Source organism: Dreissena polymorpha, unplaced genomic scaffold (assembly GCF_020536995.1).
Source record: "Dreissena polymorpha isolate Duluth1 unplaced genomic scaffold, UMN_Dpol_1.0 chrUn099, whole genome shotgun sequence".
Taxonomy (NCBI): Eukaryota; Metazoa; Mollusca; class Bivalvia; order Myida; family Dreissenidae; genus Dreissena; species Dreissena polymorpha.
This window is the reverse complement of record NW_026273413.1, coordinates 1-18,765: the sequence shown is the minus strand read 5'-3', so window position 1 is coordinate 18,765 and position 18,765 is coordinate 1. Positions and strand designations below refer to the sequence as shown.

The window sequence follows — 18,765 nt, the reverse complement described above, 5'->3', positions numbered from 1 at the left end:
AGTATTATGAATACGATTTTAAGAAACTGGTATTTTATGTTCTCACTCATACATAAATTTAAATTAAAAAAACATTACTGAATGTCAATGATAATCATGGTATATGTACGTTGGAAATTTAAATACCGATTATAATACATTTCGACCTAGTTTTATTTAATATTAAAGGGATCTTTTCACGCTTTGGTAAATTGACAAAATTGAAAAAAGTTGTTTCAGATTCGCAAATTTTCGTTTTAGTTATGATGTTTGTGAGGAAACAGTAATACTGAACATTTACCATGGTCTAATATAGCCATTATATGCATTTTTTGACGATTTTAAAACCTAAAAATTATAAAGCGTTGCAACGCGAAACGATTGAATAATTTGGAGAGTTCTGTTTTTGTCGTTAAATTTTGTGAAACTACGAAGATTGCTTATATAAGGTATAAAATACTTCAACTATGTGTACTCGGCGAAATAGCTCAGTAGGCTAAAGCGTTTTTACTTCAGGACTCTGGCAGGACTCCAGGGGTCACTGGTACGAAACCTGGTCCGGGCAATGTTCTTTTCCTTTTTTAAATTTTATTCTTGATTTTTTACTGGAGCTTTTACGATCCAATGTTTACATTTATCGTTATAAAGCATTTAATGAATAAGTTAAAAAATGCCAAAATCTGTGAAAAGGCCCCTTTAACCCAGTTTCTTATTCGACTTGAAGGAACTGGAACTTAAATATGTATTCTTATTACATACTTTAGAAAAGCGTGTTTGTTGAAATTTACTATTTGTATGGTAACAAACATGCGTTATAACATGTCGTATATATTTGTATGTTCCTTTAGGCATTGTAATGACCTAGCTTTTTGTATAAAAATCAAGTATTTAACATTATTTATAATATCAAAAACGGTAACTTAACATGCATCTAAATATCGCTATAAGTAAGGGAGCCCTTTAAACGTATTTTCAGTGTTCTGAAAACCGTATAATGAATATCGAAGCTTAAATAAACAAATTGAAGAACATGTTCGATAAAATGGCGACTCCTAACCGGACTGCTAACCCAAGAGTTATTCCGACGAATCCTATTGTCATGCCAGCATTTCTAGACTCGAAAACATTCGCTTCATTCAACTTATCGAAAAATGTGTTTTGACACATGAAGACCCGTTTCACTTTTGCCTCGTCAATCTTATACGCAAACTCATGTTCCAGGAAAGTCATGTTATAGATAATAGCGGCATTGTTACTATCGTCTGTCTTGAAATTGTCGAAGAGGAATCCTTTGCAGAACTGGATCTCTGCCATTACAAACCTTCTTGGACGTATGAAGTCACAATCTGTTGGCCCTATGCAGGCACCCCCAGAACGCGGCGGTGAATACTCTATGTACAACGACTTACCAGCGATAATTGTGGCATAAGGGCTTCGACCGGCTCTCAGACTTAAGTGTCTTTTATTTAGATTATAACTGTTCATGTTTTCATGAAATCTTGAAAATGCGTTTTGCATGTCGATCAACTCATTTGACTCAGTCAAAACACTGAATGATAAAACCATCTTATCGTCTGTAACCGATGCACTAAGGAGTTTTGCTTCGTATATAGAGTTCGTCTCTGTTTTAAGTTGTTGTGCTATTTCACATTTCACCCAATCGACGGCGAAATCCATGCCCTTGTAAGAGCTCAAGACTGCATCGACGCGGTATTCTAGTAAAAAACCCTTGATTTTGTCGTAGATTTTAAGACACCTGTGACCGACCCTTATCTCCATCTGTGAGCAAGTTTGTGTCACGCAGTCTCCCTGTAAACACATATAAATATTTTATTATCTTGATACCATACTTTGAAATTGTATGATATTGGATTAGTAAAATACAAATTGAAACGTCGTGCGAAAAGGTGTTTACTATGTTTTACAAATACACGATAAATAGATACATGGTATGAAATATATATTACATGTACGCATTTATTCTGTGAATATTTTGATAAAGGTACACAATCATTAGAGCGTGAGCATTAAATGTAAAACAAACATTCAGTTATTTACATGTTTTTGTTAGTTTTCATTGCATACTTTGTCCGTTCGATGACCATAAATATTCGATTCACCGGTATTTTCTTTTCGTAAATTTTAATAATGAATGCTATATTTTAGTATTACAGGTGCAAAATGACATAACAAATAGATACAACAAAAATCAACACACAATGCAAATTGACACGCTTATGAAGAAACATTTGGTGTATTCCGTATTGTATCAACAATCAAATGTAGATTTTGAACAACATCATAACATGGAACAATTTTAGTTGCAATAATCCAACTCCCAGCTATTGATCCTCCGGGATGAGCTGTACGTATTTTCCCATAAAAGCTCAGAACATTCAAGAAGAACTAGGAAGAATGTTTAAATCTGTACGTAAACGTTATTTTTAGATGTAAAATTTTTGATCAACAAAATTATACCTCATATTATCAGTACAACTTAATTATGCATTACTTAATAATAAAAGACCTTACACAAAAGTAATAAACGATTTCAACTTACAATCTCTGCAACAAGCACAGAGTCCGGTGTACACGCGTCATCCGTTTCGTTGGGTTCAGTTTCAGATAGGTGGTTCTTGTTATTTAACACGAACAGTAATATCGACTGTGCTTGTGGGCGGACAATGTGATGTCCCTGCTTACACAAGAATGGCATACTAGTAAACCGCTCGGGTGGGTCGCGTATAGCAAAATCACACACAGCGCAATACACATTTCTGTACAATTTGTTGAACAGGAACATAGGCGCTGGTGCAGATGTTGAAGTATTTGTGCACAAGACATTAATGTCAGCTGGAAAATAACCATCTTTACAGCGTGGAACAACTGGCTGGTAACACTTAAGGTAGCAGAGCGACTCTGGTCCCTGGCCGTCTTTACCTTATATGGTAATCATAACCATATATGTCACAACACAAACATCTATAAATAAACGTTATGAATGAGTGTAATATGACCATATATGAAGAAAGCGTAATCAAATAACGTGCGAGGGGTACCGAATGGAGAAACAAGAAAAAACATCGTTGGAATAATCTCCCCTTTTGATTGCACACGAGCTTTCAAACGGTTTGGATCCGGTATTGTATACGTTTGTGACATTGTTTTGAGATCAAGAAGTCATTTCGGCGCTTATATATTTCAGTTTTGTTTTTGAACTTGCAATAGCTATCTTTTAATTGTGATTTGGTGTATTTCGACGTTGTAAAGTGTATAATTCAAAGTGGCATTCATTTTCGCGACCTAGTCCTAGTAACTCGGTGTGAGTGAACGAAGGATTTGTGTTTACTTTTCACCTTAAGTTCAACTGTGCGTTTTATTACCCATTTTGTGATCTATTAAAAACACGTGCTTCGCGCATTTGGACACTTACAGTGTATTTTACACTAGTGCAATAATTGACACGTTTGATGTGTTTATAGTGACTGTGATATTTGCATTGATTGAACACTTACCAGTGGATTGCAATTTTGAGTGACACTTTAATACTAATTATTAAAAAAACAGGTGCTTCGCGCATTTGGACACATTCAGTGTGTTACACACTAGTGCAATAATTGACACTTTTATCATGTTCATAGTGATATTTGCACTGAACATTGACCAGTGTATTGCAATTTTGACACTTATTGATTATTGAAAACTAGTGCTTTTTAACTTGTGTGACCTTTATTTTTATTAAAGCGTGATTGATCTGTTTTGTTTATATTCTTTTTGTGTAGTTAGATACACATAAGACAAGTTTAGTCGTCCTTATTAGTCTTGTTGCAATTGTATTGTTAAGGTAGTATTTGGGTTGTTAAGACTTGTCTTTTTATAATTAGTAAATTTATTACGCAGGCTCTTTTGAACAGGATGCAGTGTTGTGTCAGGAAGCATTTTCCTTTTATTTTTTCAGGTGCCCAAGACAGGAGAAAAGTGAACCGTATTGCTGGGGACTCCAATGCTCATCGGATTAAGGATATTCTTCCTGCCGATATAGCTGTCAAATGCCTGCCAATCTCTGATGAGTATATGTAATGACAATGGTATAGAACAGTAATTACAGTTTCAGGTTTGTTTCTATTAATGGTATCACATGTACACATTTTTCTAAACGTTAAAACAAAATGATTAATGAAATAAACAAAAGGTTACCGTTTAAACGGTATCCATATGTCAGTTATAAAAGCGTCATTGACATCGCATTTCCAAACTGAAAGTAATGATTATTTCCAGAAGTTATATTCAGATCATTACCCATTTGGGCAATGACGTCATATTAAAACCAACTGTTCTTGCCGTTGTTGAGTCATTGGGTACACATTTTCTACTTACATGCCGTAGTATTTTATAACAAAGACAAATAAATATTGATCCCACATTTCTTCAATAAGACTACACCTGTGTAAATTTTTTATTGTTTTCTACCTAACAAGATGTACATAAAAACGAGTATCTGTTTATTAAATTAAAAATGAATGCGGATGAATAAATGTCGGAAAAAATGTCCTCATGCACGTTGTGCTGACGCGCGTCAAATGTTCAAGACAATTCGGGGAATGATCATGCAACAAATAGCTGGAAAATTTTCCCGAGCACTTTGTGCCGACGTGTGTCAAATATTCAAGACGTCTAGGTCGTACATGGTGTTTTGTTATGTTTACGCTGTTGTGAATAAGGGCCATCTGGCACACTTGATACAAATGTATACCAGTCTTTTTTTAACAGCTTTTAATAAGTTTTGCAACATTGTAACGTAATGAACTAAAATGGATTATGTTGATATCAACAGTCGTTTAAATGTTTACTGTTTTTGTAAACATTTTTGAGAAAACACGAAATGCCACCATTTAAACTTGATACTCATAGTTTCTATAAATGATGTAATTATTTCATTTCTTTATACTTAAACAGTTCAAATGTCAAGTCCTTAGCTTCGTATGATTACAGTATTTGTCATCAATATAAAGTTAAACTTATTATGCTGATGTCATCATGTGCAATGATTGGCATCATTGCGTTTTCTAACTAATTTGCATGGTTATATATTTTATTTAAGCGTGTGGAATATTTTACAGATTGTAGGGAATTGTAATTGCAAACTTTTCATTTTAATCTTGAGGCAAAGCATGAATTTTCCTTGTGTATTCATTCATGTATATTTGTGATTTATTTACACAGACATTCGCCAACTCTGTTTTCAAAGGTGCCAAATTTTCTTGTGATCGTTTTCGCCATGCATTGTTGAGAGACTTGCGGAAGATGGATGTTCAACAGCTGTATCTTCATCTAGGCTCAAATGACATTCTTACAAATGAAGCGGTGTTTTACCGGTACATATACAATTAAAAAAAAAGCTTTGATATTTAAATTTAATGTACATGTAGTTGTTTCCCATAACTATATAAATTTGCAAAACTAACATTTTACATGGTTTATTCCTCAATGAGTCATGGAAACTTGCAATCATTTTAGAAGTGTTATCTAGTTTCTAATTTATAAATAAAGCATTTCACAATATTTTCAATTATCCATGTTAACTTGACATTTTATGCTCCCCCAAAAAAATTTGGGGGGGGGAGCATATAGTCGCCGCTTCGTCAGTCCGTCTGTCCGTCCGTGAACAATTTTTGGATTCTCAGCAACTAAAGGCCGGAATTCAATGAAACTTAATGGGAAGCTTCACTATTAAGAGGAAATGTGCATATTATCAGCGGGTTCTGGTCGGATGATTTGTCACAGAGTTATGGCCCTTTTAAATTTTCTATTAACTGTACATATAGTGCAATTCTTGTCAGGGCTATTTCTCAGCAATTAATGACCGGAATTCAATGAAACTTTATGGGAAGATTTACTACCAAGAGGAGATGTGCATATTATCAGCGGGTTCTGGTCAGATGATTTTTCACAGAGTTATGGCCCTTTAAAATTTTCCATTTACTGTACATATAGTGCAATTCTTGTCCGGGCTATTTCTCAGCAACTAATGACTGGAATTCAATGAAACTTTATGGGAAGCATCACTACCAAGAGGAGATGTGCGTATTATCAGCGGGTTCTGGTCGGATGATTTTTCATAGAGTTATGGCCCTTTGAAATTTTCCATTGTACATATAGTGCAATTCTTGTCCGAGCAATTTCTCAGCAACTTATTACGGGAATTCAATGAAACTTTATGGGAAGCTTCACTACCAACAGGAGATGTGCATATTATCAGCTGGTTCTTGTCGGATGATTTTCCACAGAGTTATGGCCATTTGAAATTTTCCATTGTACATATAGTGCAATTCTTGTCCGAGCTATTTCTCAGCAACTTATTACATGAATTCAATGAAATTTTATGGGAAGCTTCGCTACCAACAGGAGATGTGCATATTATAAGCTGGTTATGGTCGGATGATTTTTCACAGAGTTATGGCCCTTTGAAATTTTCTATAAACTGTACATATAGTGCAATTCTTGTCCGGGCTATTTCTCCCCAACTACTGACTGGAATACAATGAAGCTTTATGGGAAGTTTAACTACCTTGAGGAGATGCGCATGTTATTAGTGGGTTCTGGTTAGATGATTTATTTACAGAGTTATGGCCCTTTGAAATTTTTAAGTTACTAAACCATCCATTGTATTAATTTGTCCAAAGTTATGCCCCTCAAGACGTTTCCTTTTATCTGAATATATAGTGCAATATTGTGACAAAAAAACCTTTGTGGAGCATCACCCGTCTCAAACGGTTTCTTGTTTCATTATTTGCTGTCTACAATTAATTTTACATGAAATAGCAAATGTTTTATTTATGCGCATAATATTAACAATATAATTATACATATTTGTTTATGTAACTATTTTGATAGGTAAGTCAGTCTGCAAAGAAAAAGAACACATTTGTATATATTTTACTCCACATTTTTTATGCCCCCTTTCGAAGAAAAGTGGGTATATAGTTTTCTCACTGTCTGTCTGTCTGTCACACTTTTCTTGTCCCCTCTCTAATTCAAATAGTTTTCATCTGATCTTTACCAAACTTGTTCAGAAGTTGTATCTAGGCAATATCTAGGTCAAGCTCGAATATGGGCCATGCCGGGTCAAAAACTAGACCATGGGGTCTATTAGTGCATTTTAAGGTTTAAGCATGGTGTCTGCTCTCTAATTGAAGTAGTTTTCATCTGATCTTTACCAAACTTGGTCAGAAGTTGTATCAAGACAACATCTAGGTCATGTTCGAATATGGGTCATGCCGGGTCAAAAACTAGGTCACAGGGTCACTTAGTGCATTTCAAGGATTAAGTATGGTGTCTGCTCTCTAGTTTGGGACTTTGCATTTTGCATTTCTAAATTAACGTTTTTTATGCCGCCGAAGGAGGGCATATAGTGATCGCACTGTCCTTCCGTCTGTTTATCTGATGTCTGTCTGTCCGTCCGTCACACTTTGTGTTTAGGTTTCGAAAAATGCTCATAACTTCTTTTGTCGCTTCAGATGTAACATTCATATTTGATATGCATGTGTACATGGACAAGGCCTTTCCATATGCACACAAATTTTTACTCCAAGACCTTGACCTTAGGGTCCGTGTTTAGGGTTCAAAAAATGCATTTAGATTTCGAAAAATGCTCATAATTTCTATCAAAGCATTTATTGGGGGCATACGTCATCCTATGGAGACAGATCTTGTTTAACAAATTAATTAAAAATAATATGTTGTCAACATGAAGTGTATATATGCAAGATCACATTCCCAGTGACAACAACTCTTTAATTGTTGACTGTATTTTAGCTGGACTATTATATATGAAATATATATAGTGGAGCTATCCTACTCACCCCGGCGTTGGCGTTTCCGTGAGCGTGCAAATGTTAAAGTTTGCGTACTACTTCAAATATTTTCAATGTCCATTGACATATTGCTTTCATATTTTGCATACTTGTTTACCAACATGATCCCAACCTATAAACAAGAGCAGACCACTGTATCAAGCATTTTGACAGAATTATTGCCCCTTTTATACTTAGAATATGCATATTATTGATAAATCTATGTTAAATTGTGCGTACTACCCCAAATATTTCCTATGTCCTTTAACATATTGCTTTGTTATATTGCATACTTGTTTACCAACATGACCTTTAACCTACAAACAAGAGCAGACCACTTAATCAAGCATTTTGATAGAATTACGGCCCCTTTTATACTCAGAATATGCATATTATTGATAAATCTATGTTAAAGTTTGCGTACTACCCCAAATATTTCCTATGTTCTTTGACATATTGCTATTATATTTTGCATACTTGTTTTCCAACATGACCCCAACCTATAAACAAGATTAGACCACTGAATCAAGCATTTTGATAGAATTATGGCCCCTTTTTACTTTGAGAATTGGACATTTTGCTTAAATTCACATAACTTTTTATTTATGATAAGATTTTATTAATACTTTGACAAAACAACACTTACCTGAATACCACAATGGATTCCACCCGTGCAATACCAGTGCTCCAGCTAGGCCTAAATCGAAGGGCGCCCCGCCCTGCCCTCCTGAACCTCCGCCCTGACCTTCCTAGGGCCCCCCCTGCCCTTAAAAAAAATAAAAATTTTTTAATTTTTTTTTTTACATATGATGATTAATAAATCTCTTATTAAAATACATTGTAATTAATTTATTCCTCATTGTAGTAATTAAATTTGAATTGTTTAATGACAATGGGAATAATTTATTCTTACAATTATTGATAACACATAAATTAACATGCATGAGGAAGCATTCTAGAAACACCCGCGCGCTCGAAAGTGCCCTTTTGACAAAATACTGCGCGTCCAAAGTGCCCTTTTGACAAAAAAATCCCCCTGCCTTTTTCAAATCCTAGCTGCAGCACTGCAATACCCCACGCCCCAACCCAGAATCCCTGCCCCCCCCCCCCCCCAAATTTTTTGTTTTCCTTTTTTATTTTTTAAAGATCGTCAGATCGTCTAATAAATGACCACACCCCACGTTATACCCCCCTCTCAACCCCCCTACCCCCCTCCCCAAATTTTTATTTTTTTTCCTTTTTTATTTTTGAAAGATCATCTAATAAATTATTGAATATGAACAATTTCCCCATGATGGCTTACGTTATACTGTCAAGCATTCGAATAGTCGAGCGCGCTGTCCTCTGACAGCTCTTGTTATCTATTTTTATTAATGAAAATGATTGTATTGAAATAATTTCAGAGATGTAGCTGACTTGTGCGATTTGGTGCATCAGGTCAGTCCAGACACTGAGGTTGTCTTTTGCAAAGTTTTCTGAATAAAATACATTAAATTTAGTGGTTTGATAAAAATAGAAAATGCCCAGAGCCAGTAGCACTGACACTTGCAGTGTGATATAAGAAATGGCAAAAATATTTTGAACCTTCTCCCATAACAGATATCTCCCTGTTAGCTAACAAACGTTTTTTTGACTGATAGTTCAGTCACATAAATGTGAGGGGACTGTCAGGATGTTTTTTTTTAAATAATAATTATTGATTAAGTGATAAGAAAATATTGAAATTGTGTTCATTGTTATTTGAACTAACTTTAAGAAAGTATTGAAATTGTGTACATTGTTATTTGAACTAACTTGCTTACATTACGTGCATTTCAAGGATTAATTATGGTGTCCGCTCTCTAGTTTGGGACTTATTTTGCATTTCTGGATTAACTTTTTTAATGCCGCCGAAGGAGGGCATATAGTGATCGAACTGTCCTTCTGTCTGTTTGTCTGATGTCTGTCTGTCCGTCACACTTTGTGTTTAGGTTTCAAAAAATGCTCATAACTTCTTTTGTCGCTTCAGATGTAACATTCATATTTGATATGCATGTGTATATGGACAAGGCCTTTCCATACCCACACAAATTTTTACCCCATGACCTTGACCTTAGGGTCCGCGTTTAGGGTTCGAAAAATGCTCATAATTTCTATCAAAGCATTTATTGGGGGCATACGTCATCCTATGGAGACAGCTCTTGTTTAACAATTTAATTGAAAATAATATATATGTTTTCTTATCTAAGTTAATGTCAAAGTTCTTGTTTAGTAGGTATTTATTGGTTAAAATGATGAAAATAAATGTTTTACAAAGTTTTATATTAAAGGAGGCGCACAATCGGTGTCCAGAATGCAGGGTTGTTTGCTCCAACGAAGACGCTTTGCTGAGCCACTTCTGCAGTCGCCACATCAAGCAACCAGAGACTGGAAAAGAGAGTAAAATTAAGCTGATAGGCTCACCAATGGTATAACTTTAAATCACTAACTTGTGTATGCTTGACAAGCATTTTATGTACAAATAAAGTAACAAAAAAAGGGGGTCAACACATGCACTTTCCCATATAAATGCTTTCTGTATCTTTTAGCAACTAATGACACGATTTTGTGTTGACATACTCAATATGATAGTTATAGCCCTATATAACTGGTATGTTCATTTTAGTTAATCTTTCTATTTATTAAACCTGTTTGTTTTAGCTAGATTGCTTGAAAAACACAACCAGGATTATTTTTATGCCCCCGGATCAAAAGATCGGGGGTATATGTTTTTGGCCTGTCTGTCATTGTATGTGTCCATGTGTGTGTGTGTGTGTGTGTGTGTGTGTGTGTCCCAAAACTTTAACCAAAACTTTAACCTTCATTATAACTTTTGCAATATTGAACATAGCAACTTGATTTTTGGCATGCATGTGTATCTCATGGAGCTGCACATTTTGAGTGGTGAAAGGTCAAAGTCAAGGTCATCCTTCAAGGTCAAAGGTCAAAAAAAATAATTCAAAAACTTTAACCAAAACTTTAACCTTCTCATAACTTTTGCAATATTGAACGTAGCAACTTGATATTTGGCATGCATGTGTATCTCATGGAGCTGCACATTTTGAGTGGTGAAAGATCAAGGTCATCCTTAAAGGTCAAAGGTAAAAAATAATCAAAGTGGCGCATTAGGGGGCATTGTGTTTCTGACAACCACATTTCTTGTTAGCATTGTCTTACCCCTGTTACATGCAATGTACATGTGGCTTATTAAATTGGAAACCCTGGTTTGCATGAGAATATTTTGCAAAACATAGTTGAAAAAACATACATGTATACAAACTTAGACATTACTGTTAGTATAATGAGCACCTCTATTTCTGAATATTTTGATTGGATGGTTATGGGCCTTTATGCTTGTGTCACATTTATGTATGTGAAAGTGTGTAATTAGACAAAAGAATTATATTTTTTATTTTTTGGGTAACAATCACTTATTTTAGAGTTATTTATAAGTAAATCTTACAGATTGCATCTGCTAATCATGAACTCAACGAAGTCAGCTCAAGGAAGTGGAAGGCATGCTTGGAAAATAGAAGTTTCCATTATGAAGGCAAATTTTAGTATATTTCAAATTTGTAACCAAATGAAGTGACAAGATCTTGAATGAACATTTGATTGAACATTTGTTATCTGTCTAGAGAAACAGTTTGAAGCGAATGAATTAAGTATTGCCTATTGTCTATAAGTTAATTGTGTGACCTGAACCCTGTGAGGGATATTACTTATTTTATATACGCCGGTTTTGAAAAAACGGAGGTATTATAGTGTCACCCTTGGCGGGCGGCGGCGTCCATAACAGTGTCCACTCTCTAATTCAAATAGTTTTCATCCGATCTTCACCAAACTTGGTCAGAAGTTCTACTAGACATATCTAGGTCAAGTTTGAATATGGGTCATGCCAGGTCAAAAACTAGGTCACGGGGTCCACTTAGTGCATTTGAAGGATTTAGCATTGGTGGCTTTCTAATTGGAGTAGTTTTCATCTGATCTTTGCCAAATTTGGTCATAAGTTGTGTGTAAATGATATATAGGTCAAGTTCAAATATGGGTTATGCCGGGTCAAAAACTAGGTCGCGAGGTCACTTAGAGCATTTCATGCATTTCGCATGGTGTCTGCTCTCTAATTGAAGTAGTTTTCAATCCAATCTTCACAAACTTTGGTCAGAAGTTTTATCTAGACAATATCTAAGTCAAGTTCAATTATGGGTCATGCCGGGTCAAAAACAAGGTCAGGGGTTCACTTAGTACATTTCAAGGATTAAGCATGGTGTCCGCTCTCAAATTGAAGTAGTTATCATCCGATCTTCACAAAATTTGTCAGAAATTGTGTCAAAATGTATCTAGGTCAAGTTCAAATATGGGTCACGCCAGGTCAAAAACTAGGTCACGAGGTTACTTAGTGCATTTCAAGCATTTAGCACGGTGTCCACTCTCTTATTGAAGTAGTTTTCATCTGATCTTCAACAAATGTGGTCAGAAGTTGTATCTAGACAATATCTAGTTCAAGTTCAAATATGGGTCATGCTGGGTCAAAAACTAGTTCACAGGGTGCATTTCAAGGATTAGCATGGTGTAAGCTCTTTAATTTGAAGAGTTTTCATCCGATCTTCACCAAATTTGGGCAGAAGTTGTGTCTTAATGATATCTAAGTCAAGTTCAGATATAGGTCATGCCGGGTCGAAAACTAGGGTCACTTAGTGCATTTCCAGCGTTTAGCATGGTGTCCAAAACCTTCAAACGGGTGTATCTTGTGACAGTTTAGCACTCTTGTTATTACATTAAAGCCACACACCTTGAAATGAAATACATGTTACTCAGGTACATATAGATGCAATTTGAAAGTGTGCAAAATTGTCATTAAATCTATAGCCTAGTTAGCAAGTAATTTATTTTTTTTATTTTAAAACTGAATGTATGATTTGTATACGTACATGTTCAATTCGAAAACACAATTATTTTTAAGTTTTAAAGCACAAGAAAGAACGGATTTCTTACCTTGCAACCACCAGATATATTCTAATGGCAAAGATAAAATATGTTTCTTATTTATATCCAAATTTACTATGCCAGATATTTCAATTTCAAGGTGTGTGGCTTTAAGGAATGTTTTTTAAATGGTATATTACCAAGATCTGCACAGCCAGGGTGATATTAACCTTCAGATGTTAAAGCTTTCTAAGAATTTTAAGGCTTGCCTTTTATACTTGAAATGATAAATCATTAACATGTTTTGTCTTAGGAACAACAAACATTTTTCCCAACCCACCATGTGGATCAAGATTTTGGGCTGGATGATTCTGGGTCGTATGTGTGGACAAGTGGTCTTCATACATCATGATGCAGCTGTGTATTCAACAACATGTTAACCTTTCCCAGCGGATTGTGATGCTCTTAAATCTCTTAAATGATGTTGAGAAAAATCCAGGACCGGTACTTTATGACAAAATATACATCGTTTATTGAATAACTATATATATTTTTTTTAACATTAAAGTGATTTTTTTCTTGCATTTTTGTGCCTTTTGTTACTGAGAACTATTTTATCATATGTTGGTGATTGAAACCCAGGACCTGTAAGTGCTTCTTAATATTTGCAACAAATGACAAATCATGTTAAGTTTTTGAAACATCTGTTTTTTGTTCAGTTAAAGGACATATTGAAACTCACTAATTGCTAAGTTAACTTAGATGCATCAAGTTTTTTTGATGATTTCTACTTTCTGTTGAATCATTATCCTTTCCAAAGCCAGAGAGATATAGTGTTGCGTTTTCCATCGGTCAGTCTGTCAGTCCATCCATCTGTTTGTTACAAACATTTTAGGGCTTCATATCATGAATTTAATAAGATTCAACATGGAAAAATAAGTGTATGCCATATTCATACAATAGTGCAAATTTACTTTTTTTCTTTCTTTTAGATTAGTTATTAACAGAAAAACAGAACAGTAACATACTTTTATTACATTACAGAGGCTCTGATTAGATGTGTAGCTGCGTAAAGAACTCATAGAAAATATCAATATATGATAAATAAAACAAAATAGAGTTAACAAATCATGGGGAAATCCACAATACACACCAAGAGCTATTAGTAGGCTTATCTCCATTGACTTATTTCACAGTAAATCTCTTTTTTTTTGCCTTTTCATTAACAATTTTCAATCAAAAATAACATTTGTGAAAACTTAGTCAATGATTATAACTAAAGTTAAAAATGTGGACACTGTAAGTTAATTGACTTTGGCTTCCAATCTGCAGTTTACAAAGTTGCTTGTTATAGAGTATTCGTGCAAATGGATATCCTGCAAGGAAGACTTCCACTCCATAGGACAGCAAGATGCACATATCATCTCTCATGTGGTTCAAGAGAATGCTGTAGATGGGGAGACTGTTCCAAAGTCCTGAGCTTTAATAGTCTTGAAAACCATGAACTTAAACATCTCTAGGATGTGAGTTTAGCACTGTGTATGAACTGGTGTTGCTTCATTTTCTGCATATCTTTATCTCAGTCTTCTCTAGTTTTGATGGTCAAATACATATTGTCTGCCAGTTTTTCCCCCAATACTGCCGTTCACATCGTTTGCTTGCATCAAGAGTTTTAAAAGAAATTAAAACTCATTTGTTTAGTTAGAATCTTATGAAAGACTTAAATGGCCATGTTTAATACAATTGTATAACAACATATATGAGCTAAAAAAAATAGTTGGAATAATTATGTTTATATGAACATAACAAATTTGCTTAAAATCATAGGTCATGTTTTTGTCTGCCACTATAAGAACCAGAACATATTTCGGACATTCGAGGATTGACTTGCTGTGTTAGAGGATCATCAGGTGATGGAAGAAACCAGGCTTTTTTCGACTCAATGTGATGAAACCTGATCGACATGCTCATCTTGGTTGAGTAAGCCTGGGTGAGTGTTTCCAAAAAGTAGGTAACCTGGTGAAATCTTAGGAAAACATTGTAACCAGATCCAGGTTTATTTGACTGAAGACCGATGGACAGTGGGTCAACCGTAAATCCCTTCATGTGAAAACGGTAGGGACAACATAATATCACATTGCTCTTCTGAGTTCATTTGAAAACAAGTTTTATCACAAAATTAAAATGGTCAATGTATTATTTTGTGTATTTAAAAATTATGTGAATATAAGTTTCATGAAATCTACTGAGTTTTCTCAATTTTAGCTACTATTCGGACATGGACTGACGGAGAAATGGGCAACAATGTCGCAATTTGTATACCAAGTTTATAAGAATTGTTTCATAAAAGTAACCAATGTGTCTGTTCTATGTCAAGGTAACTACTAGGATGAAATACACAAAAAGATTTTGGTTCACAATAGGGTAGGCTCCGCGTGCCGTGAACCGGGCAACAGCTTTTGTCATTAACATTTGTGTTATAATGGCATAAGCTGGCAGATACCCTTTAACTTTAACGATGTTTTCCGATAATTTCTCGGAAAATACAATCTAGCAATTTTTATTTAATTTAGATTACTAAAAATTAATATTATATTTATGCCCCCCTTGGAAGAAGAGGGGTATATTGTTTTGCACATGTCAGTTGGTTGGTCCACCAGATGGTTTCCTGATGATAACTCAAGAACGCTTTGGCCTAGGATCATGAAACTTCATAGGTTTATTGATCTCGAAATAGTAAAATGGTTTCCGGATGATAACTCAAGAACGCTTACGCCTAGGATCATGAAACTTCATAGGTACATTGATGATGACTCGAGATGACCTCTATTGATTTTCAGGTCACTAAGTCAAAGGTCAAGGTCACAGTGACTCGAAATAGAAAAATGGTTTCCGGATGATAACTCATAAATGCTTACGCCTAGGATCATAAAATAAAAAATCATTGGTACATTGATAATGACTGGCAGATGACCCCCTTCATAGGTACATTGATAATGACTGGCAGAAGACCCTTATTGATTTTCAGGTCACTAGGTCAAAGATTAAGGTCATAGTGACTCAAAACAGTTTAATGGTTTCCTGTTGATAGCTCAAGAATACTTAGGTCTATGATCATGAAACTTCTCAAGTACATTGATCATGACTGGCAGATGACCCCTATTGATTTTCAGGTCACTAGGTCAAAAGTCAAGTTCACAGTGACAAAACGTATTCACAATGGCTGCCACTACAACTGACAGCCCATAGGGGGGCATGCATGTTTTACAAACAGCCCTTGTTCTGTGTTAAAATTATGTACACGTCTGCGTTAAATAAATATGTTCACATTTGAAATAAAGCTAAAAATGTGTATTGTTGTTATTAGTAATTTGAACCGAATTGCTCTGTGGGAAGTATAAGTACTATCAACCAGACCTAAATATGTGGGTAATTAAAGAGCACGAGAAAAGATGAAAATTAAGTTAGCTCAACCATTTTAAGCAATATTACTGGGTCACACTTTTTACGATGCAAAATCTGAAGGGTCCCTAGACTATGATGATTACTTACACGAGGAGTGTCCTATTCATTGCTGCCGCATGATCCTATCAGTAACGAATTAACGCTTGTATCGTTAAAGCAAGTCGTATATTCACGTTTATAAATATTTAAATAGAAAATAAAGGTTTAATTGTCGCATATCCACCGCATGATGTGTTTCTTATAAAGTGCACGTATATTCAAACCGAACAATTTTGTCCTTAGATAAAAATATACTACATGTGATCATATGTGGCCTCACAAGGCTTATTATGAATTTATTATATCGCCATCGCAATGAGATGTAAATAGTTCATACATGCACAGTGTTCTTTCAACACAACCAAATCACACTTATAGTCGCGTCTTGCGAAAATAGGTCTTAATGCGTATGCGGCCAGCGTAAGTCAAACACGGTCTGCGCTATTTCGCAGTGATTGTTGTTAGGTGGTCAAAACGTGCATGAAGAAGTCCGGATTTCCGCAGTGATTTGGCCAATGCTGTGGGTGATTTCTCTGAAATCAATAATTAAAATATTCTGATTCATTCATTCGGGTCTACAGGCGTGAAATTTCCCCATCATTTAATTGTTTGTTGATAAGGGTATTTTAATGTGAAAAGCTTGGTAAGACAGCTACGCCGAACAACCGAACTAGCATTCATTAATTTGATCAAAATATGCACACAGCAGAATGATTGTGTTTCTTACATGGCTTTTAGAAGAACAGACCATGCAGGCGAGCAGTGAACATATGATTAGGTTTAGTTGCCCTAACCCTATATACCCTTGGTATGACTTGTGAGTGTTGAACTAATGTGCTACAGCATCACTTAAATACGAACATACGATAGTCAGGTATCCCCGCATAATGACATATAGAATATTACTGGGTAGATACCGCTTGGCAAACTTGAGCCTGGGATCGGTTATACCCGCTTTGTGAAATTAGGAATATAACAGGTTTATATAGCATTAACAGTACGTACTTGGGGGTTATAGGAAATACCCGCTATATGACTATCCTGTATATAACTAAATGACGTCAAAATACAACTGATGTGATACGGCATTACTTATACGAGCATAGGGTAGTAAGGTATAACTCGCCTCCTACAAAAATGACCTGATTCGATTTGCTTTGAGAGGCCATGTGCCCATTGTGTATTTTCCATACACCCTGAGAAATTTCCATACACCCCGAGTAATCGGTTGAGATATAATGGATACACAGTTAGTAACTGATTGTGTATAGGATATACACCCTCAGTTCCCTTCTCGAGCTTCGCTCTCATACACCATCAGTTACAAACAGTGTAACTAATACGGTATTACTTATAACAGCATGGGGTAGTAGTATATACGCTATATAACTCGCTAGTATAGTACAGGCTTGATACGGCATTACTTATATACGAGCATTGGGTAGTAGGATATATCCGGTATATTGCTCGCTAGTAAGTACTGGCTTGATACGGCATTACTTATATACGAGCATGGGTAGTAGATATACCCGCTATATAACTCGCTAGTATAGTACTGGCTTGGTACGGCATTACTTATATACGAGCATGGGTAGTAGTATATATCCGGTACATGACTCGCTAGTATAGTACTGGCTTGATACGGCATTACTTATATACGAGCATGGGTAGTAGGATATACCCGGTATATAACTCGCTAGTATAGTACTGGCTTGAAACGGCATTACTTATATACGAGCATGGGGTAGTAGGATATACCCGGTATATAACTCGCTAGTATAGTACTGGCTTGATACGGCATTACTTATATAAAGCATGGGGTAGTAGGATATACCCGGTATATGACTCGCTAGTATAGTACCGGCTGATACGGCATTACTTATATACGAGCATGGGGTAGTAGATATACCCGCTATGACTCTCTAGTATAGTACTGGCTTGATACGGCATTACTATATACGAGCATGGGGTAGTAGGATATACCCGTATATGACTCGCTAGTATAGTACGGTTTGATACGGCATTACTTTATATAAAGCATGGGGTAGTAGGATATACCCGTATATGACTCGCTAGTAAGTACTGGCTTGATACGGCATTACTTATATACGAGCATGGGTAGTAGGATATACCCGCTATATACTCGCTAGTATAGTACTGGCTGATACGGCATTACTTATATACGAGCATGGGGTAGTAGGATATTCCGGTATATGACTCGCTAGTATAGTAACTGCTTGATACGGCATTACTTATATCCGATCATGGGGTAGTAGGATATACCCGGTATATGACTCGCTAGTATAGTACTGGCTTGATACGGCATTACTTATATACGAGCATGGGGTTAGTAGGATATACCCGGTATCTGACTCGCTAAGTATATATTGGCTTGGATACGGCATACTTATATACGAGCATAGGGTAGTAGGTATACCCGGTATGACTCGCTAGTATATAGTACTGGCTTGATACGGCATTACTT

The 18,765-nt window shown here is 35.6% G+C and overlaps 2 protein-coding genes across 9 annotated transcripts; one reads left to right on the top strand and one right to left on the bottom strand.

Annotated features, from left to right (window-relative positions):
• Nucleotides 1-258: 258 nt before the first annotated feature.
• Nucleotides 259-2,774, bottom strand: LOC127864072 (uncharacterized). Its single transcript, XM_052403756.1, has 2 exons — nucleotides 2,540-2,774; nucleotides 259-1,788 (listed from the first exon to the last, which is right to left on the bottom strand). The coding sequence occupies exons 1-2, from the start codon at nucleotides 2,693-2,695 to the stop codon at nucleotides 988-990; spliced, it is 957 nt and encodes a 318-aa protein (XP_052259716.1). The 5' UTR covers nucleotides 2,696-2,774; the 3' UTR covers nucleotides 259-987.
• Nucleotides 2,775-2,884: 110 nt separating this feature from the next.
• LOC127864075 (uncharacterized) lies at nucleotides 2,885-11,462 on the top strand. Of its 8 annotated transcripts, none has more exons than XM_052403762.1 (6): nucleotides 2,885-3,119; nucleotides 3,938-4,067; nucleotides 5,228-5,354; nucleotides 9,236-9,269; nucleotides 10,142-10,279; nucleotides 11,316-11,462. In XM_052403762.1, the coding sequence occupies exons 2-6, from the start codon at nucleotides 4,046-4,048 to the stop codon at nucleotides 11,409-11,411; spliced, it is 417 nt and encodes a 138-aa protein (XP_052259722.1). In that variant the 5' UTR covers nucleotides 2,885-3,119; nucleotides 3,938-4,045; the 3' UTR covers nucleotides 11,412-11,462. The 8 variants fall into 8 exon arrangements, with proteins under 8 accessions (XP_052259722.1, XP_052259720.1, XP_052259726.1 ...); XM_052403760.1 differs by having other exon boundaries at nucleotides 2,886-3,119; nucleotides 5,203-5,354; XM_052403766.1 differs by having other exon boundaries at nucleotides 2,888-3,119; nucleotides 3,938-4,093.
• Nucleotides 11,463-18,765: the final 7,303 nt, after the last annotated feature.